At 39.9% G+C, this 21,933-nt stretch overlaps 3 protein-coding genes across 11 annotated transcripts; all 3 read left to right on the forward strand.

Annotated features, from left to right (window-relative positions):
* LOC124050123 (zinc finger and SCAN domain-containing protein 2-like) lies at positions 1-8,677 on the forward strand. 3 transcript variants are annotated; one of them, XM_046372311.1, is made up of 12 exons: positions 1-176; positions 2,281-2,452; positions 2,560-3,020; positions 3,586-3,781; positions 4,141-4,193; positions 4,626-4,791; positions 4,892-4,984; positions 5,172-5,246; positions 5,331-5,417; positions 5,741-5,818; positions 6,574-6,816; positions 7,107-7,248. In XM_046372311.1, the coding sequence occupies exons 1-12, from the start codon at positions 168-170 to the stop codon at positions 7,166-7,168; spliced, it is 1,695 nt and encodes a 564-aa protein (XP_046228267.1). In that variant the 5' UTR covers positions 1-167; the 3' UTR covers positions 7,169-7,248. The 3 variants fall into 3 exon arrangements, with proteins under 3 accessions (XP_046228267.1, XP_046228249.1, XP_046228258.1); XM_046372293.1 differs by having other exon boundaries at positions 2-176; positions 7,239-8,677; XM_046372302.1 differs by lacking the exon at positions 1-176 and having other exon boundaries at positions 2,303-2,439; positions 7,239-8,677.
* A 1,640-nt stretch (positions 8,678-10,317) lies between these two features.
* Positions 10,318-13,616, forward strand: LOC124050321 (zinc finger protein 239-like). Of its 3 annotated transcripts, XM_046372745.1 has the most exons (5): positions 10,318-10,426; positions 11,643-11,832; positions 12,292-12,564; positions 12,769-13,182; positions 13,291-13,616. In XM_046372745.1, exons 1-5 carry the CDS (start codon positions 10,415-10,417, stop codon positions 13,389-13,391), a joined length of 990 nt encoding a protein of 329 aa, XP_046228701.1. In that variant the 5' UTR covers positions 10,318-10,414; the 3' UTR covers positions 13,392-13,616. The 3 variants fall into 3 exon arrangements, with proteins under 3 accessions (XP_046228701.1, XP_046228692.1, XP_046228711.1); XM_046372736.1 differs by having other exon boundaries at positions 12,769-13,616; XM_046372755.1 differs by having other exon boundaries at positions 10,380-10,534; positions 12,769-13,616.
* A 452-nt stretch (positions 13,617-14,068) lies between these two features.
* On the forward strand, positions 14,069-21,420 carry LOC124050153 (zinc finger protein 2-like). 5 transcript variants are annotated; one of them, XM_046372386.1, is made up of 7 exons: positions 14,069-14,304; positions 14,552-14,698; positions 16,239-16,372; positions 16,944-17,896; positions 17,996-18,182; positions 18,266-18,394; positions 19,650-21,420. In XM_046372386.1, the coding sequence occupies exons 3-7, from the start codon at positions 16,255-16,257 to the stop codon at positions 20,351-20,353; spliced, it is 2,091 nt and encodes a 696-aa protein (XP_046228342.1). In that variant the 5' UTR covers positions 14,069-14,304; positions 14,552-14,698; positions 16,239-16,254; the 3' UTR covers positions 20,354-21,420. The 5 variants fall into 5 exon arrangements, with proteins under 5 accessions (XP_046228342.1, XP_046228348.1, XP_046228357.1 ...); XM_046372392.1 differs by having other exon boundaries at positions 14,556-14,698; XM_046372401.1 differs by lacking the exon at positions 14,552-14,698 and having other exon boundaries at positions 16,214-16,372.
* Positions 21,421-21,933: the final 513 nt, after the last annotated feature.

Below are 21,933 nucleotides of genomic sequence, written 5' to 3' on the forward strand. Positions count from 1 at the left end.
CTGCAAAAAAATAGCAAGAAGAAGAAGTGGTGGCGCAACATAGTTAAGCTAGCAGAGACTGTAGGGTTAGTTCCTGACAGCTTTTCTCATCCAGTGTAACGCTACAGCTTAGCTTGGTTTAATATTCACCATGGTTTTCTTATGACATCCTTCAAATCCAGCGCACTATGTTTGAGGTAACGTACACAACTTAGCTGCTATTGGCGCTATTGTTGTACTGTAGCTGGCTGTCATTTGCTGGGATTTTGGTTTTAGCTTGGACTGTTATAGTTACCTGACGTTAGTTAGCAGATACAGTTCCTTAACCTGGTATGCAGATAAACAGAAGTACCTTATTGAGTGTGGATCGCTAGGGCTGACATTTGTCTGAATATTAACCCCCTTTTGCTCACACATTTAACAACAGCTCTAACTAATATTAGCAAAATAGCTTAGTAGCTAGCTTGTTAGTTAGCCAGTGACGTTTTTTTGTCAAACTAACTAACGATGCATTCAGTAATGCAGAAGTTCTGCGGACAGAACTATTTATTGAATGCCCCTGACTCTCGAGAAGTACCAAGGCCTACCAAGTGATAGAAAATATCAGACACATATGTTGTCAAGGATAGTGGTAGCTAGCCTAACAAAACAGAAGTTTATTTAAGCAACTGACTGTAACATCATTGCGTACATGTATTTACAAATCTGTGCACAAAAACCGTAAACTTCTTATAAATATGCGTGGGGTTTTTGGCTTTAAGCTTCATCACTCAAGATTCACTAAATATGAAAATTGCAAATGGTGACTTTCTGCAGCGACTTGTGATACATTATCGATTAATCTGCCAGTTATTCGCTTTAAGGATTAATCGTTTCTTCTGCAAAATGTCTGGAAGTAATTAACAAAATTAAACAGTAAGATATTGAGTTATAACAACAGCAGTCTGTCATGTCTTAGCAAAAGTTTGTTTTGAGGAGATACGATGATTTTATGAAATAAGTTTTGTGATATAACAAGATTAATTGTGTATAAAATTATGTTGACGTTGTGAGAGAAAAAAATTGTTAAACTGAATAATAATTTGGTATATAATAATTGGAAAATGAGAACACAAAAATATCTTTGTTCTTATGTGGAAAAGGTCTTGTAAAAAAACGTTATAGCTATAAAGTAAGGAATTTATAAAAAATAATTTTATCATTGTGGCAGAATGTCACACTTTCAGGAAAAATAAACAATGCAGAATGTTTTGAAACTTTAAGAATTGGTTTCTTAGAATTACTTTTAAATCTATCTGAAAAGACCTGGAGACCAAATCAGCAGGGGTTTTGGTGCTTAGACTGATATTTTTGGATGCGTGGCTTTGTTCTTTACAGTGTTATGTGTTTTCATATTGTCTGTTTTTTGTGTTTTGTGTGTATTCACATTCACCTATTTAATTCTGTGCTGCTTCCTGATTTGGCCTCCTTTTGAAAAAGAGATTTTTGATCTCAGTGAGACTTAACCTGTAAGACTGACATAAATTCATGCATTTATTTTGACATAAAGAATAATACAGTTGATTTAGTTAATTAAAGCTTTGAAGGCAATACAGTTTATTTCGGCTTGAAATACAGTGCAGCTCATTTGCATTTGTATTGTTTAAAATAAGGTAGTGAACCCCTGCACACTATACACAAAGCATTAAGTATATTGAAAAGACCTTCGGCAGGCCACCAAATGAAGAAGCAGTTAAATTATAATCAGCACAACCAAGTCATTGATTAAAATATATTTCAATAAAATGAGACGAGCAAGGGATTCTAACATCCATGGGATTCTAAGGAAATCTGGAAGTAGTGCACAGCATGCTGAGTTCACTTCCCTCTTTTGAATTATTTCAGTCTCCTACCCATCTGTCTGCCAGGTGTACTTTAGACAATACTAAATATAATGTGAGTCTAGAGGACTGGCAATGTGGGTCACATTCTTGGAACAATATATGAATCTGTCTACCCATCTTCTAACAATGGGAGTTTTGTCTTAATCTGCTGTTGTGAATGTGGCTTTACTTGTCTAACATTACCTTTTTTCCCCAGACAAAGGTGTCAATTGAATACATAAGGGGCCCACTGGGTAGAACTCTTGGCATAGCCACAGAATTTTAGAAAGCTTGTTTTCAGCGTTATTTCTAACATTGACTTAATTAACTTAATAGCACTTACCTATGGTTGCCAAGCGTATAAGGTTTCTGACGATCATTACTGTATGTCTTTCAGACATTGGTTTTTAAGCAGTCTCTGTGTTTATGTTCTTAATAGGATCCTGAACTCCAAGATCCGTTGTCGCTGAGTTTAAATGAAAATTATGATGATCAGAATTCGCCACATGATTCAAAAAAAACACCGACAAGCCCCGACTATAACTGTGAGACACCAGAGATTCAAGTAATCATCAAAGAGGAGGAGGAAGGCTGGACTGTGAGTGAAAATCGTGAGTGGAAAATCTTAAATATCAGCAAACCCTTACAAGACGGCATACGCAAAATTATTTGATTGTGACTTTTCATGTTTCCTTATGCTGTGTATTGTTGAACGCAGATGAGGGCTTCAGCTCAGAGGGAGAAAAAGAGGACACACACACTTGTCATCCGCACCTCAAAGCATGCGGGAAGGAGACCTCTGTTACTTATGGAATAAAGAGACATGAGAGAGTACATTTGGTGGAGAAATGCTCAGAGGAGTCTGGTGGCCCAACTCTGTATGGGCAGAGCTCCTCTGCCATAGAGGAGCGACAGAGAGACATGCTCATGGACTCTGATGAGAAACCTAAGATTTCCTACATATGTGGAAAAACGCCGGGAAATGTGTCTGTGTATCCGTGCAATAACACAATACGTGAGATGACCCCCAGTCACAAAAGGAACGTGAAATCGCATCAGAGAACGCATGCAGCGGATGAGTGTTTTCCTCAAGACGAGAGCCTAGACGTGAAACAAAGCACATCTTTCCCAGCAGAGGGAGAACTACATGAGGCCAAAAGATCATCACCTTGCCAAACAGTATGTGAAAGTACTTGAAATTCATTTTACATAATTCATATTCATTACATTGTAACATTATGCAAACATTAGCATTTAGTGGAGAAAAGTTTTACTTCTTGGGATTGTTTTTCTGGTCATATGTTAGTGGTTTTATAAGTTAAAACAGCAAAGTTGTTCTCTAAAGCCACTTGGTTGTGTTATTGTTTGCTGGTTTGTGTTAGCTTCATGGGAATCTCTGTCTGAAACTTGTCCACACACAGAGCAAAACAGGCAGACTTAAAGGGGAATTTCAGGGGCATAGAATATGTTAATGATCACATATACTGAACATGCACCCCCTCATGAAATTATTCTTGCACTAGTCCCAAAGACCGTTTTTTTTTTCTTTGAATAATAAAAGTTTTTTACTCTAATTTAGTTTAAGTTGGATTATTAAGGTAGGTAGATAACTTTCAAAAGTGTCACCCAGTACCTTTTTAAATTTGAGATTTTTTTAGGACCAAATGAGAATTCAAATCTGGTGTCAGTCCTTATCAGATTCACTTTGTGGATATACACTAATCATATTGGGTTCTGCATTTAGGATTCTCCTGAATGTAAGCCCCTGATATCACATGGACTCAAGATGGCATCGCCAAACTTGGAGGACCAAACACTTCATTTGACTGTCAGACTGCAGGCAGGCGAGGAGGAGGGGGAGGAGGAACGAGAGGTGGAACAAGATGAAGAAATTGGTGGTTTAATCAACTCTGATGGAGAAGTGGTTGAATGGGATGCCAGTGAGTGATTGATAACAACACGTTTACTGCATAGCCATGGTTATTCAAGCAGTGCACATCTATTTACTCAAGGGACCATTTGTGTTTATTTTCCCATATGAGATGAGCTTATATAATATGTGTATATATATATATAGATATAGACAATAAAATATATTTATGCTTTACCAAAACAAGTTTATCTTAATGAAAACTCTATTTTACAGAGCCTTAGTTTATTTGTTTTATGTTGTCATTTTGTTCACGTTCACAGTTTATTGAGCGGTCATAGTGCACAACAGAAACTAAAGTTTTAAAACATGGTCAAAGAATATCAGTTGTCCTCTCTGACTCTGAGTCGACTATCTTGATTCTTACAGGGGACAGTCCCGACCAAGGCTCTGATTGCACAGAAAGTCCTCAGCCTAGCAAGGTAATTTGTTTAAAGACATAGTGTTTGTAATAGAAAGGTATCGATGAGGGCTGACCCCTTCACTTATCTTGAAACCTCTGATTTCAGTTGTCCAACTCTCATCATTGAAGTCATGCATATGGGGGATTTCAACAGAACTACCACATTTACAGCCTCCTGAATGACAGTAGAATTAAGGCAATATGTGCCCCGCAAAACTTGAAAAAACTTTAATGAACAACGCTCAGTTGCCTGATGAGAGTCTCTGATCTCGCTCCAGGTTAGGGTGTGTCCTGCAACACACAGTTAAGAAAAAAGAAACTTTACTGAAGAGTTTAGGTTATATCCTATTAAAATGTATTCATCTCTGTTGTGTTTGCAGGCTTAACTACTGTTACCCAGGGAGGGTTTTGGATGTGTGTTTCTGATGTTTTTTAATGGTTATGATGACAGGGTCCTGTACTGTCAGAGTCTCAGCTGCAAGGCCAAAACCGGAGAGACAGCGGCAGTCCGACGCTGATCATGGAAGTTGAGAATGTGGGAGAAGATGAAGACAGAGAGGAAGGGGAGGAAAAAGAGAGAGTCACAGAGATGTCAGATGTCTCGTCCTTATGTCGTGGTAAACAAAAGAAAACTTAAAACTATAATCTATAGCTATATATTTTGATAATGGTTATGACTCAGTTCTGGTGTCATCTTTCTGCACACAATGTCACCAGGAAAAAGACTGAGAAGAAAGAAGAAGGTTCCAGAGATAACTGTAGTCTCATTGGACGTCTCAGACACAGAGAAAGAAGTCCCTGCAACTCCTGGTGAGTAAACTGATGGACAGATGAGAGGTTTTGTTTATAATCTGCCTTCAAAATTAATGATAATAACAATATGATATGAAGCTAATAATTTTACCTGGTATTCAGAAAATCAGAAATCAGCACCAATACAGTAACTGCCTTTCTTTCCATAAAGTAATATTTTCTGTTGCTCTTCTTTGTGACAAAGTAAAAAGAAGGGGCAGAAGAAAGATTTCAGAAGCTCCACCGGTGTCAGCTGAAGATTTAGAGGCAGAGTCAGGAAGTGAGTGTGTCTCATGCATTTTTAAAATGCTAATAATGTGTGTGTTGTTTTGTTCCTAATAAGTCTTTACTTTTGATCTCACAGTACCCAGACGTACCCGAAGAAAGAGAAATGTCCCTACCACAGTGGCAACAGAAGAATTAAACTCAAAAGCTGCCCGTCGTGTTGCTGGTAAGAGAGAGCAAATTTTATTTACAAGTAGGGTTGGGTGTTTTGATTTAGTCCAGTTCTGCTCATTCTGGGTCATTACATATTATTTCAGCTAGAGAAGAATGTCTACACACAGAGGGGACTTTGTGGGGTTTCCGTTTTAAATATTTCACAGTGGAGTGGTAATAAAACGAGTCACGGGGAGCTCTTCATAAAAATGGGTGTCCATTTCTTTTCTGTTCTCACTTTGGTTAAGTTTCAGACACTTTCAGGGATTGATGAGCAGAACTGAAAAAAGAAGTCCTTAATGAAGTACTACATTTTATAACTCTCTCTTTTGCCAGCAAAGCGACCTTACAGACGGAGGAAAGATACCAAACCCTCTGCTGAAGGAGAGGGAGAAAACGCAGGTGTTTCTGCTGGTAAGAGCAAATGAAATGTTCAACCTGCTTGGTAGTGCAGCTGCAGCTTGTATCATGTTATGCCATAGCTTCCCACACCTAAATAAACCTGAACCAGTGATTTATAACGGTGGCTAGGAGAATCTATGAGTTTTTTTCAGGGTTTTATATTGCACTCATTATCACATCAGTGTTTCCCACAGAATGGCGGTGTCACTGTGTCAGGTTTCTAACTCGCTGCATCTGTCTGCTCTGTTGACTTTATTCGTAAGCAGCCATGTGTCAACTTGATCGTGAAAGACACCGACCAGGAGCACTTATAAAATGTATATATTTTTGTCCCTCTGTGGCTGCTCTACTTCTCCAGACAAATTTGCCTGCAGGTGGTGCTGTGTGAAAGTGTGGCAGCTTTCTTTGCCTGCAGGTGGTGACATCAACATTTGCAGGTCTTAATTGCTGCTGCTGTTTTTTTTCTTATATGTGATGAAGGGTGATGTGTGCAGAACTGTTCTGTCTATGAACAGAACAGTTCTGCTGCTTGCTCAACATGAAGGAATGTGTTTGTGTGTGAGTTACAAGCCAGTTTTCATCACGAGTTTATCACCCAAAAAGAAAACGTCTGTCAAAGAATAAAGCAAGTTGACAACAAACATTAAGACTATAAATGCAGAATCTGGTTGGCATGTGACTGGATTTTAATAAGTCTGCAGGCTCATTTTGTAAGCATTAAATTAGCAGTGTAACCTTGTAACTTCACCTTCTCTTTCACCACTTAGGAAAGAGACGCCCTGGCAGAAAAATGGTCCGTGTTCCAATAGAAATCCCTCCCGAGCTCCTGAAGAAGCCCAAAGAGAAGATAGAGTACCACTGCTCAGTGTGTGGCAAAGAATTCCCTCATGCCTACAAACTAGAGAGGCACGAGCTGATCCACACGGGAGAGAAACCTTACTGCTGCTCCATCTGTGGTCGTGGCTTCAACCAGAAGGGAAATCTCAAAACGCACTACAAAGTCCACTTTGGTAAGACTGGATTATACTTTATCTACAATTTATTTACAATTACATCATAGAATATTTGTTGTCTATATACAGTACATACCATAAGATGAACTGGGTTATATTATACATCATGGTTGCCCTATAAGTATCTGTAAACATGAATGATTTATCAGTCTAGGAGCCCCTGAATCAAGCCTGTCAGTTGGCCTTTTTCCTGCTGCGTCATGCGAATAAAGAGCGACACATGAAAACCAGCATGATGGTGTTCAAAGTTTTTCTAAACTGAGTCTTGTCTCCAAATCATTTAACAGTAATGGTGATAGAAAGGGAAGGCAGAATGGCGCCACAAAACCGATTTGAGTGCTCATTGTGAACCACAAGTGAACAACCACAAGGTCTGTACAATGCAAAGATCAAACATGATTTGTCTCTGTTTTGCAAAGGTCGTAAGAGTGCTGTGGATTCTGACGACGAGGTGAGTCCCATAGCGTCAGAACTCTCTGAATACTTGAAGTCTCTGCCGGGGGAGTCCAGGATCAGATCGTCCCTCCACTGCCTGGAATGTGGAAAAAAATGTGAGAGTCAGTCTGCTTTACAAGCGCACCACATTACGACTCACACAGAAACAGCTGGCGATTCAGAGGCAGTCGAGAACAGCTCATCGCAGCTTTTCTTCTGCCGCCGCTGTGGCGTTCAGTTCAGCGAAAAAGGAAAGCTGGAAGAACATATGAAAACCCACATCAAGGAGAAGCCCTACTCATGTCCCGACTGTGGCAAGAGGTTCATCAACGAGAGCTACATACAAATCCACCAGCGCATCCATACTGGTGAGAAACCTTTCCTCTGCTCGCAGTGCGGCAGAGGTTTCCACACGGCTTCCTCTCTCAAGCTGCACGAGATGCAGCACTCCGGGGAGAGGCCATTCGCGTGCTCCATCTGTGGCAAGACGTTTCGGATAAACTCGTACCTAACGGCGCATTACCAGACCCACATTAAAGACCGACCTTTCATTTGTAGTGTGTGTGGGAAAGGCTACTCCAGAGCTGAGGAACTGAAGGTGCACCACAGGCTTCACACTGGAGAGAGACCCTACGAGTGTGGACAGTGTGGGAAGAGCTTCATCTACCGCCAGGGTCTGAGGCAGCATCAGCGCACACATGCTGGAAGACGCATCGGGCCGACCAGACAGCTTGGTAGACCGAAGCAGGAGGCCAGACTGGACATCTAACAGTTGATCTTTTGATGCAGTTTTTTTTGTTGTTAACTGTGTTTGAAGATATTGCGGTAAATAGCACTTCTTTCGTGATCTTCTTCCTTCCATTCCTTCCACCTTCAGCAGAGACAATTACTGTGTCTGACAATATGTGCTGCAGAGCCTGTGTGGATTGCCAAGAATAATTCGAAAGCTTACTGTGTTGTCTTTATTGTATTCATGTTTTGTACCCATGTTTTTATGTTCACTCTTCTCTAGTAGCCCATCTGTACAATTTGAGTGCCTTTGTATCCTGCATGCCAAATACTAATATTTAATGTTAAAAAATTATGCACAATATCCTTGTTATTTTAAAATCCATGTTAATGGAATACAGAAATTTTTCAGAAACATGTCTGGGGCTTTTCTACATTTGAAATCATTTGTTCCTACTTTATGAAACTTGTGCCTGGTCCTTTGACTCCAGCAGTCATAGATGAATGAAGGAAGTTACTTGTTGCTGCTGTGGTAATCAATCCAAACTCTTGCCAGTGTGAAATCGTCATCCCCGGTATTCTTTAGAGATGGCTGTCACAAATTGAGAGTTTACTTCTCAGAGAACAATCTCAACTTGAACCAGCATCTTGTGTTCTACATATTTTATAACAATAATTAAACTCAGTGGATGCAGTTGGTTCTTTTTGACACGGATTTAAAAACAAAACAGATCTTTACAGACTGATAAGAATGAAACAAAATAATGGAGCGCAGAAGGGCTCTCAGTTGTCATCCACCATCTCTCATTGACTTGCCAGCTGTTTGATCATCCAGATGAACTGCTCACCTCGGCCTTCACTTTGAATACTAACTTGTGTGACCTCTAAAAACTGTAGGCTGTTTCATCTTTGTCATGATTTATCATTTTGTCATTTTACCTGTACTTTATTGATACCAATTTGAAGACATTTTTTTGTTGATCAGTTTTGTTTTTTGTTTTTTTTTTAAACAGATGTTGTTAAATCTATAGATTTGATGTAGATTTTAACAATCAAAAAAAGATGGTTATAAGTTTACATACCAGAATACTAAATAATTTTAAGAACAGACAAAAAAAAAGCTTTTGGTACGCAGAAAATGCAGCAAAATTCAATATTGATATCACAAATACTTAATACCTACGGTTTTCTTGAACCATTTTGTAGCCAAAAATAATCACAACACCCAAGTCTAACGGGTGTAATAGTATGTAAAAAAAAATTTCAATGTATTTAAAATACTTACATTTCTTTACTTTACTTCTTTACTGCCTTACTTTTGAAGGAATAAACAACAGCGCCTCCAGGAGGACTTAATATGATTTTACTGAAAAAATCCTTTTTTAAAAAAAACAAAACTTGTTTTCATCTTGGATCAATCTGCCCATTATTTTTCAGTTAATTGAAAGAAATACATGTTGGTGTAATCGGTATTGCTTTACGTTCAGGGAACGTGCTAGGAAATCATTAGGAAACTATGGATCTGTTTGCAACATGAATTACTTCATATGTTCTTGTTATTTTAGTCAGAAGTTTTTAATGTTTGTATCTTAATGCATAAATATAAGTTTCTGTATGGAATGGGAGAATCATGACCTCGCAGCAGGGTAATCGTGTTAACATTACTTCTGTCATAACTTTCCTCTCATGTCCCTATATGAACTATTTCATTTCCTCTGAAAACATGCGTTTTTACAAAACCACATAAACGACAAAGTTACACTTTGAATGAATTATCAGGAACTGTATGTTTTACGTCATCGTGTGTAGAGGTGGATGAGTTCCAGCAGTTACTGTCACACAAGGCAACAGATAATAATGCCATTACTTACATCAGTTTTAGAAAACTCAAAGTATCTGCTATGAGAAGAGTATTTTCCCCCTCCTCATGCTAAATTTGCTTTCCTGATCATGTATGCCACCTTGATGTCAGGATGGGAACCAGTGATTACATTAGTCTTCCATCCATCATTACCCAATATCTTATCATTTTCAGTCCAACACGCATTGAAACTTCAGATGGAGATATCCACAATGTTTAAAGGTTTATAACCCCCCCAGCCCTCCCGTTTAAGGGTTGGCCTTGACTCTGTCAACAGAAGTGAATCCAGGCTGCACCATTCCTGCAGGTAAATACACTACCTCTCCTGGAAACTGGTAAGTGAGTCCGTAAATCTATTCTGACTAACCTCTGCGTGCACTTTCATATAACGTGTCGTTTATATTTGCAGCTGTACACAAACCGACAACAGTCAACACGAATTACTTAATTGATCTAATTAATTTATCCCCCCCGTACTTGGTCTAAGCCAGTGACATTCCCTGATGATGTCACCCGGCGTATAAATACAGGAAGTAGTCGGATCTTTGTTTTGCTTCTGGAGCTGAACACATGGCGCGAATGGTAAGTTGAAAAAGTAGAAAACAATTAGCTTACACGGCGCCATCCTGAACCCGTGAACGACACCTGGACAGCACCTGTCCGTGTTTCACTTCAACCACAGAGCCGACGGTATGTGATGTGTAACCGAACATCACGTAAAGCACAACCGAACGCGAAGCTGTACGTGAGGCACAGATCAATGATGGAAGTATGGCTGTAACAGTTAATCAGCTGGGTTAAATGTGTAAGCAGTGCGGCGCTGAAGGTGAAAGCGGTGAAAGATGGCGTGTGTTTGCGCTCTGTGTCACCTCGACACGTTGACAGCTTAAAACCTCTCATGATGCCATATACAGTTCTCTGTATTTATTTTATTTTATCCTGGTCTCTGTTTTCTATATTTAGCTAAGAGTTTATCTTACTATTATACCTGTTTGTTAATAGTTGTTTGTTGTTGTTTGCAAACTGCCCTGTGTGCTGCTCCCTTACTTTATAAACTGCTGGAAATTCAGTTTCCCTGAGGGAATCATCCCAAAGTGATCAATAAAGTGACGTCTAAGTCTGATCACAGGCAGTGATGGAAAGTATCTGAGGAAGCATCTGGGGCAGCCCCCCCTCCCCTCCATTAGCCGGCTGATGTGCCCTTGAGCAAGGCACTTAACCCCCCCAACACACACACACACACAGTTTGCTCCCTGGATGCCTGACATGGCAGCCCACTGCTCCTGTGTGTTTCACCGCATGTTGCATGTGTGTGTTCAGTCAGTGATGGATTAAATGCAGAGAAGAATTTCAGTGTATGTAAAAATATACTGACAATAAAGGTTTGAAGTTTAAGTTTACTCCAGTACTGTACCTAAGTGAACTGTACCAAATATTGTCGTTTTATTTTACTTTCTGCTTCTACTCATTTCAGAGGGAAATGTTGCACTTTTTATTAACATTTATATGATGGCTATCATTATTGATCAACTTTTTAAGTTAAGAAAAACACAATATGCCTTTATATGGTGCATTTTTGTATTACTGATCTACCTGACAGTATGTGAAGTGTTAGTGATTACAACAGAATATAATACTCTGTGAAAGAAGCCATACTGCAGAATGAGTACTTGCTGGTGATATTTCTTTACTTCGATCTGAGTAAGATTTTGAATTAAGAGTAACAGAGTATTTCTTCACTCCAGTATGTTCGTTTTTACCTAAGTGACCAGAGTACTTTTTCCACCACTTTTCACAGGACCAGGAGCAGCTCTGTCCAGTGGAGCAGCCCTCCTGGTCTTCTGGGACTTCCTCTGTAACACCAACCTCTGAGTTTGGGTTCACCACATCAGAGAAAATGCACCTGAGCCTGACGGGTCCAGATGTAAATCACCGTGAGCAATGCAGACCTAAAACACAGGAACAGGACCACAGAGAAGCACCGACAGGTGAGTTTGAACTGAAATATTGTCATGTTTTTGATCACATACACCCCTTAAAGATATATAATAATGAAATAAGCAAGATAAGTTCAAATTCTACCACACGGGAGTTACTTGCATCCCCAGACGACAAGCTTCGAGCAGAAGTGCATCATTTTGTGACTCTTGAATTTTAACATTTATTAGGGAGTACATACAGTATTGTGTATGCACACAGCAACATGGGAATAAAGGGATGATAACATGAAATAAACTCAAATCACATGACTTTATTTCAGTGCTGATCACATTTGTATTGCTGTTTTATTAGAAAGGAGGCATGAAAAAACAAACTCGCTGCCCAAAGCTGGATTCATCAGCATTTTTACATTAACCATATTAATATGATATTTTTATATTAACTGTAGATTGGTGTTGCTCATTGTGTTGAACCATTAAGGATTTTTTTTTTTTTTTTTAAACAAGATACTGTAACACGGCCAGAACCTGAACAGAGCAGCTCCCACGAACAGACTCAAGAAAAACTGCCAGAGGCGGCAAAGCAAGACCAAGACCAGGCCCCTCGCAGACCCAAGAAGAAATACAACTGTCCAACCTGTGAAAGAGCGTTCCCTCACAACACCGCTCTGCAACGACACCTTGTGATTCACTCGGGCAAAAGACCTTTCAAGTGCTTCATATGTGGACGAGGATTCACTCAAAGTGGAAACCTGAAAACACACATGAAAGTTCACAGAGGTCAGCAGCAACAAGAAGCTCCTTTGTCTTTAATGTGATGCTGGTCGAAGGACTGGTTATATTATTATAAGTTGTGTTTGTGGCTTAATTGTTTTTTCTCTTTCATTGTCAAGTTATCTCGATCTGAAAGTTTAAATGCTCGTGTGACTGTGCTTTAACAATGCAAAACTGTCTGAAAATAAATTACTTTGTTTTCCTTCACAGGAGAGTTACCACATTGGACATTAATTCAAGAGAAGAGTCCTACTAAAGAATCTCCTGTTACAGTTCATGTATGTGGAGAGTGTGGGATGGACTTCCCTCAGAAACAACAGCTGGAGGAACACCGCCAGAGTCACAAAAAGCCTTACGCATGTCCTGATTGTGGCAAGACTTTCAAAAATGAATATTATTTTAAAATACATAAGCGCGTCCACTCAGGAGAGTCGCCGTTCCTCTGTTCAGAGTGCGGAAAGAGTTGTGTCACGGCGGATTTACTTAAAAAACACAAATTAACACACAGTGGAGAAAAGAATTTCCACTGTGATCAGTGTGGGAGGGCGTTTTCACAATCCTCCAACCTCAAAGTGCACCTGCAGACACACACCGGAGAGCGGCCTCACCTCTGCTCCATCTGTGGTAAGAGTTACTCCAGAGCATTTGTTCTGAAGGTTCATCTGCGAGTTCACACTGGAGAGAAACCGTACACTTGTGAGAAATGTGGCAAATGCTTCTATTACTCTCAAGGGTATCAAGCACATCTGAAGATTCACGACAAGAAGCCAAAACCTCCAAGAAGACCGCTGGGGAGACCAAAACAACAGCTGTTAGTGGTAAATAATCAGTAATGTCACTTGGGAGGTCACAACAGTCTGAGAATAAATAAATAAATAGTTAATATATTATGGTTTGCTCCTCTGTCATTATGTGAAATAAAATATCTTTCATATGAGTGATTACGCAAGCAATATAATAGTAATGATATGTATTTTATAGTGCACAGTCAGCTCTATTATTACGTACTTCTTGTTGCACTGGATGGCAGCATTAAATAAATCATGATATTGTGTTAATTGTATTTATTTATATTTGTGATTCACCTAAAGTTTACTTTTCACCAGAGATCACAGTATATATTTGTGTTAGAAAAGCTTATACTGCATTTCAGTGAAAGAACCAATTGAAAACGTGAGGTGAACACACTATTTTTGTTACATTTTAGTCATAAGTTTCTTTTTTTATCTTAATACATAGAAAAAAATAAAAGATTTGAAACTGTCCTGCTTCTTTTACTACCTTCTACCTATTGAATATCGTTTACTTTTTGCTCCTCTACAACTACTCCAACTACAACAACACGAGTCATTGTAGTTATTTTATATTTATATATATATATTTTTTTATATTATATATTATATTTTATTATATATATTTACGTTTGATGTATTCGCATGTGCAAAAAGAGGTAGAAAACGAGACTGATGCAAAAGGTTACTTTAGCGGTGCTTTTATTGTGCTTTTTTAAAGCCAACCGGAAGTTCCGACACTGCTGTAAATGGCTAGCAGCTAAAACCTGAGAGGTTATCATTAGATCCAAACGGCTATTTAACTCAACTCAGTCAACGTTCGCAGGCTTTAATTTGCGTTTTGTTTGAACAGACAGAGCATGAAAATGAGAGAGAAGTAGAAATATTGCCAAGTCGTTTCCATAAACTTCTGTCGAGCGACCACTTTTTACCTGAGGGAAAAATCTATGCTGAGGTTGGTCAAAATGTCTATTGTCTGTTGTTAAAATGTTAGCTAGCTAAGTTAGCGAGCGTTAGACGAGCAGAGGTGACATTTGCTGTAAAGAAAGAATCTTTTAATTTCATGTCGGACTTGATGGTGAATTTATCGTGACTGGTAACCTTTGTTTTTGCTGATTAGCGGCTGCAGCTTTGAAGGAGCTAGTCGTGAGCTAATTGCTACGATGAGCAAAGCTAGCTGGCTAATAACAGTTTTCTCTAAGGCAGAAGTGGTCGTTGACCGAAGCGTTGGTCACCGGCGCCGCGTCACGTCTGAGACATCTCATTCAGAGGTCAAACACTGGTGTCTGTACCGCAGAGTGTGCTTGCTCCCGATTAAATGGATATTGTGACACCATAGATACCAACAGGTTAGTCAGCCAGGTTGCTGCCCAACTTGAGTTGCAATTAATGTGAGACTTAAATGGATGGAGCAAAATTGAGCCCACCAGGCTAATGCTACTGAGCTAACAGGGCTGCTCAATGCTGATGCACGGTTAGAGATATCCCGAGTGCGTCTCTTCATATTCAGATCACTTCAAATCACAGTCATTATGTTTTTACGCAAAAGTAGCTCCCTAATAGAAACTGCTGCACCTAAGTAAATTAGGTGCTAAGCATTAAGATTGTATGGCAATTCATCGTTAAGGTAGACTGTCCATCAGGCCCAGCCAGGTTCAAGCCCCCCCGTCACAACAAAGCAGTCATCCTGCTGAAGTGTCCTTGAGCAGGACAATAGATGTCTTCCAGGCACTGTTGATTAGCTGATGCCCTCCTGTAGAGGGGGCGACAAGTAACAAGAATACTTCCCGTATTGAGACCTGCTGGAGCTTGAAAAGCTAAAGCTGAACTAAAACAATAATAAGGAAAAAGTCTCATTCATTGAATGAACCCTGAGTGAACAGTATGAGATTAAACACATCTGGTTTAAAATATCAGAATTCCTTTATATATATAGTATAATACTATTAAAATCTATTGTGTAGGTAATTGTTAAGTGCAAAAATACCTAGATCAGTGGTATAATTCAGCAGTGTCACCACAACCAGTATTTCACAAATGTTTGAAATCATTCTGACTAGTCTATAGTCCTAATTACAGGAACTTTGAATATGCTGTATGGAATATATTAATGAATAAAAAATGACATTTTATTTTGTTGGTTGTTCATCAAGGCAGGCTTGGTTTGTGCTGGTATAGCATTTGAAATGGGGGCGGGGGGCTGTGGCCTAGAGGTTGGAGAAGCAGCTTGTGACTGGAGGGTCGGTCGATTCCCCCCCCCCGCCAGACTGGCAGGAAAGATTTGGGTGTGGTGTAGTGATTAATCATTTCTCCCCGCCTCCATTAGCTGGCCAACCCCCCAGTTTGCTCCCCGGGCGCCTGACATTGACAGCCTACTGCTCCTGTGTGTTTCACTGCATGTTGCATGTGTGTGTTCAGTCAGTGATGAATTAAATCCAAAAAAGAATTTCGGTGTATGTAAAAAAAATATATATATACATATATATACTGGCATAAAGGTTTGAAGTTTAAGTTTAAGAAAAATGTTAATTAAACTACACTGTCCTATGTTTGTGCCAGTCTACAGTAGGACAACAATAACTGACTGCATGCATGTGAATATCACAGATGACACGTTACTGTGACTCTTCACTTTGTAAGTTGGGTTACTTTGTGCTGCCACATTTCTTACTCTACCTCATAAATCCAATCCCCTCTTTAAATGATCATTATTTTAGCATTTACAATGTTGGATTATTGTTAGTCCCCCTATAATGTGGTAATAGTCCAAAGAGCAACAGCCATGGTTGTTCAGGTGTCTTTCATAGCTGTGAGGATTTTGGGCTTGTTTGGCTTACATATACTGCATATTTATATATATATAGATTCTTGATTTTTGACCTCTACAAGGTTCTTTTCCTGAGAGATGGGCTCTGAAAACCCAGAGGACTTTGAACCAGCACTTATCCTCGCTGAGGATGATCAGCAAGAAATCGGAGGCCTAATCAACTCTGATGGAGAAGAAATGGACTTCTCAGATCTCGGTGAGCAAATAAATTGTAACAAAGCACACACTCACACATAACAACGCATACACTGAATGTCAGGAAGAAATGGACTGCAAGTTGCGATGTAGTCTAACATAGCACTGGCATTATATTATACATGCCTTCCAAAGTACTGCTGTACAGTAAGTCACTACAAAGTACAGGCTTAGCCATAGAATTGATTCAACATATAAACAACTGAAGCAGTAGTTGTTTTTGAAAATGTTGCTTATTGCAGTGGTATTATACTGCAATACATTATTCAAGTATTTCAGTTTTTGTATTCACCTCCCCTAATTGCTTGATAAATTACACGTCTCTATGATAGGATATTGGGCAAATATCACAGAACCTAGAACAAAAACTACATTAATAATGACCGTAGTAGTGCAGCCTGTAACTTGGGCAACAGCACATATGAACACGCTATTGTCTTGTGCACCCCTTGTGGTACTTTGTGCCACCTCACCACCAGCAGCATCACTGTTGGTTGTGTTCAGGGATTAAATGTTTCCTTGACCTTTTTCTCTCCTAAATAAAATACTTACTCGTCTTTTTGTTCCCACAGGAGAGAGAGTTGTCCCTGAAATTGTTCCTGCAGTAGCTCCGTCCAAGACATTTGATCAGAGTGAGAGTGAAAAACCACCATCTCTTCACAGCTGCTCTGTGTGTGGGAAAGACTTCCCTTACGCCTCAAAACTTCAGCGGCACTTACGTACTCACTCAGGAGAGAGGCCTTTCCCCTGCTCAATGTGTGAAAAGAGATTTCCAGAAAAAGGGCTGCTCATGATACACGAAAGAGTCCATACAGGGGAAAAGCCATTCCCATGCACTTTCTGTGAGAAAAGATTTGCTAGTCAGGGGGAGCTCAGGCTGCACCGGCGGACACACACTGGCGAGAGGCCTTATCACTGCTCCATCTGTCTCAAGAGCTTTTCCCGACACTGGCATCTGAAAACTCATTTGGAGGCGATGCACTCTGAGGTTGTTGCGGGCTTTACGAGGAAGAAGTTTCCCTGTTCGGACTGTGACAAGAGCTGTAACTCAGCGGCTGAGCTTAGAGATCATCAGAGGACTCACACTGGAGAGAGGCCCTACCAGTGCTCTTTCTGTGACAAAAGGTTTGCCTTGTCCGGTACGCTAGTAAGACATGAGCGTCTCCATACCGGCATTACACCCTACCACTGCTCAGACTGTGGGAAGACGTTTGCGCAGCAGTGGACTCTGACGACACACATGCGGACTCACACGGGAGAAAAACCATACAGCTGCACACAGTGTGATAAGTCTTTTGTAGCTCCGGGAGAGCTGCGGAGGCACACCAGGATTCATACGGGAGAAAAGCCGTACACCTGCACAGACTGTGGGAGGCACTTCTCACTGGCAGGAACTCTCAGAAACCACAAAAGATCGTGTGCACAGAGCAAGAATGGGTCAGTTACGGGTGTCCTCTCAGACCCGGGTCAAGCTGCAGTTGGCGAAACCTCCCAGCAAGACCTGGACAGCAACATCAGCTCTGAGGTAGTGACAATACACAGTAGTTTCGGAGTACAATCTTTGTTTTGTTTTGTTTTCATTTTTTGTGGGAGTCTGTTTGTTCTTATCAAACTGTTCTTGTAGGTGTCTGACAGTCAGAGTTTGCCCAGTGCAGTTGAGCCTCACTCCTCGGAGCGTCTTAACTGTGACAAGGCAGCAAAGCAGTTTGAGAACAGAGAAAGAGAGCCAGAAGATCGACTAGAGGACATCGCTTCCAGTCCGCATATGAATGTAATAGTGAAAGAGGAGGAAGAAGAAGAACCTTTGTGTGGTATGTAAACAAGAGATTCCAGGTTTTCTTCTTATACACTGCATTTGATGATGGTTTTTACCTTAATGTTTTTTTTTTCCCAGCAGGAGAAGCTCCTGGCCAGGTGTCTGGTAGTGAGGATTGCACGATGCCAGAGGAAACAGAAAAGCAGCAGCAGGAAAGCAACACAGATATAAGGATTACCGTAAAGGAAGAAGACGACCTTGTCAACAGTAAGCATAATATAAAATACTTCTGAATGCAGTTCTATTGAAAAACTGGAGTAGATTTCAAACTTTCATGAACTGATTGGTTTCCTAATGTTACTCAATTTAACTCAGCCTATTTCTTCCCCCACATCTGCCATTTAATAAGAGACAAAACACAGCATTCGTCATTCACTGTTTAATGTCTCGCTCTCCAGTTTTTCTCTGGTGTGCAGCTTTATTCGCTACTGCAGCTGGGACTACTTAGGGAAGATTCTGTATGGTTTAAGTCAGGTTTTAGCCTCACGTTGGTCATAATTTTAAAATTAATTTTAGAAGCCTGACAAATTTCTGCCAGATGGGTCATAGTTTGTGGGGCATCTTTGGTTAGCACTCTTTCAGTTTCAGCAGTTCCACACTCACACTTCTGACATCTGTGATATACATCTGAACTACAGACATAGCTGCCTCTCTTTCTTTTTGTCAACATTGAGGACATGGTCTTCTTATTATGATTTTATCCTTACAGTTTTTAACATACCATTCAAAAACCAGTGGCAGTGAGCAAGATGTTGGCAAAGTGACCGTATATTTGGTGGCCACCCTGTTGTATGTGCATAAAAGATAATTAAATTATGTAACGTGAGTTGACACAATGTACAAGATCAATAAAAGCCTGTCTGCCCTCGTTTACTCACTTATGGGTTTCACTAGCAGCCTTCTCATTTTAGCTAGACTTGGTTGAAATGACATTTGGCATCACCAGATGTTATTAACTGTAGCTAATTATACACTGTTGGAGTTGGCCTAACAGCTAAATTAAATTTGTGGCTTCTGTCTGGTTAATGTGTTTTTTTTAATGTGCTTAATATTTTTTTCTCAGAGAAAGAACTATCTCTCTAATATTTTGATAATTGAAATAATAGAAAGTGGACTGTCTTTTCTCAGTTCACCCAGACTGACTCATTGGTGTCTCTGACTGTTTGAAAATGAGAATCCTGCACTTTTGGTTAGTGTTGATTTTGCATTTCTTCTTAAGGCTCCTTTGAATTTCATATGCATCATAGAAAGAATTGATTTGATTCACACATGCTTCACTTGTTCTGTATGATAATGCTCACAAATGAGTTGAAAGTTGATCATTTTCTTTTTCTCAGTTTATTTTATTTAAATCTGATACCATGTTGGATTTCAGCATATTTTGCCAAGCAGAAAGGTTAATATCAGTTGTTTTGTCTTCGCTGTTACTAACTGGCGTGTTTCGCTCATTATGTTTCCACAGTGTCTGACGAGGATCCTGATCATGCTGCTAACAATGAGAAAGACAGTCCTCCAGCCTCACCAGCGCAGAAGCAGTTTAATGACACTGCGACAAAGAGCTCTTACTGCTGTGGGCTCTGTGGAAGGGACTGTCACAAGATGTCTGCGCTTCAGATCCACATGCGGATTCACTCGGGAGAGAAACCCTACCAGTGCAGTCTGTGTGGGAAGCAGTTCACCCAGAAAGGTCAACTCAAAGGTCACCAGAAAGTCCACACAGGAGAGAAACCTTTCTCCTGCCCAGACTGCGGGAAGAGCTTCGCCCACTCTGGTGCCATGAACAGACACCGGCTCACGCACACAGGGGAGAGGCCCTACCACTGCTCTCTGTGCGACAGGAGCTTCAACCAGTCCGGCCGCTTGAGGGAACATGAGAAGATCCACTTCGGGGAGAAATATGACTGTCCCGAGTGTGACAAGAGTTTTACACGAGCTTCAAGCCTCAAGAACCACTTCAGGCTTCACACGGGAGAAAGACCGTACGGCTGCGACATCTGCGGGAGAGGCTTCAGCCGCTCACAAAGCCTCCGGCTCCACAGACGGAAACACGAGCAGATTCAGACTGAGGAGGAGGAGGAGTCCGCATTCAGCGTGAAGAACGATGATTTATCACAGAGTGACGATAACTCTCCAGTTAATATGTGTGTAATAGACAAAAATGACTGATAATGTATTTATATAAAGCGTAGATACATATGCCACTACTAGTGTTACAGTACAAGATTATGGGCAGTAAGAGGAGAATGTGAAGAACTACCTCTGTGAATAGACATTAGTCAGTAAACCTTTATGTGGTGGTTCACAAAAAAAGTACATTAAAACAGAAAAGTACAGCACCCAGTGCAGTCAAATTAATAAGCAGACGCATACCAGGTGCTGTTCAGTAACTAACAACACAGTTTCAGACAAAGTGACCCAACAAATATCTACTACAGTCATAACTTTTGTAAAATCTCTGGAACTGCTTAGATGATAAATTTTAGAGGTCATATTTATTCACGTTTATCACTCTTACCTGTGTTAGTTGCCTTGAAATATGGCACTTGCATTAGTATTTCTGGTAGTGCAAATGACTCATTTAAGATGTGTGACTTCACTTTTTCCACACAGCATTTGTCATTTGGACTAATCCTGTCTGTGGAAATCAGATTAAAAAAAAATAATAATGTTTTTTTATCAGATGTCACAATGGCCAGTGAACAGTTTACAAATCAGGTGAAACTTGTGTTCATTCTTCAGCTACTGAAAAGAATTTAGCCAGTAATGAAACAGTGGGATTGTGATATTCAGCAGGGTTTTTTTTTGCCAAAACAATTTTGCCTTATTAGTTTTTTATCTTTGTTTTCTACAGCAGTTATTCTACAACCAGAACATGAATCAGGTTCGCCTGGTTTTGACAACTCTTAAAGGCCAAGTAACTATTGTGAATAAAGGTATCATCCTCTGAGGCTGTGATAGAAGAGACAACAGAATAAAGCCATCTAGATGGTAAATGTTGCCCAGTGCTGCCTCTGTCTAGTTGTATGGGACATGTCAACAATAAAAGTACTAAGGACTATTTTGTTTGGGTATTTATGACTCCAGAAGTTAATGTAAGAGAGTTACAAATATATGTATGTAAAGTCATGAATATTTAAAATTTACAACATGTATACAATCTCTTACACTATTAAAAAAGACTGACTGTAGACAACGAAAAGAACTCTGACCAAATAAATTCTGGTATATTGAAACTGAAGAGAGTGCATTTCTTAATAGTGAGCCAGAGAGTATCTTCTAAGCAGATTTCTGATTGAAGTGAAGAGGTTACAAATAGAGTTTAAATCGGTTTTGCCTTGTCTTTGCAAGAAGTCATTGCACTTGCACTGTGATTGCCCAAACTTGCTCAAAGGTTACGGTAAAGGAATACCAAAATGTAATGTGGGTAGATGTTCTCCTGTTTTTCCCCCAAACCATTTTGGAGACCCACATTTAAAAAGCCATTTGAATGCAGTAACAGCGTATGGCGAGAACAAAATTATCCACGTAAGCCACACAACACTTTGCATATAACAGCATGCACCAGGAATAACTACAGTATATTTTGTTAGAGTGTATGAGTCATATGAACTGGTATTTGAGCTTGGTTTTCTTTAACCAGTGAGTAATTTTAGCTGCTCACTGTACCATTTCAAACTGAGGTTTAATTCTGTCAGGTGGAAAATCTTCATCAAAATAGATTACTAAATGTTCCCACAAAATAAAAT

This window comes from Scatophagus argus, chromosome 2 (assembly GCF_020382885.2).
Source record: "Scatophagus argus isolate fScaArg1 chromosome 2, fScaArg1.pri, whole genome shotgun sequence".
NCBI classification, from domain to species: domain Eukaryota; kingdom Metazoa; phylum Chordata; class Actinopteri; family Scatophagidae; genus Scatophagus; species Scatophagus argus.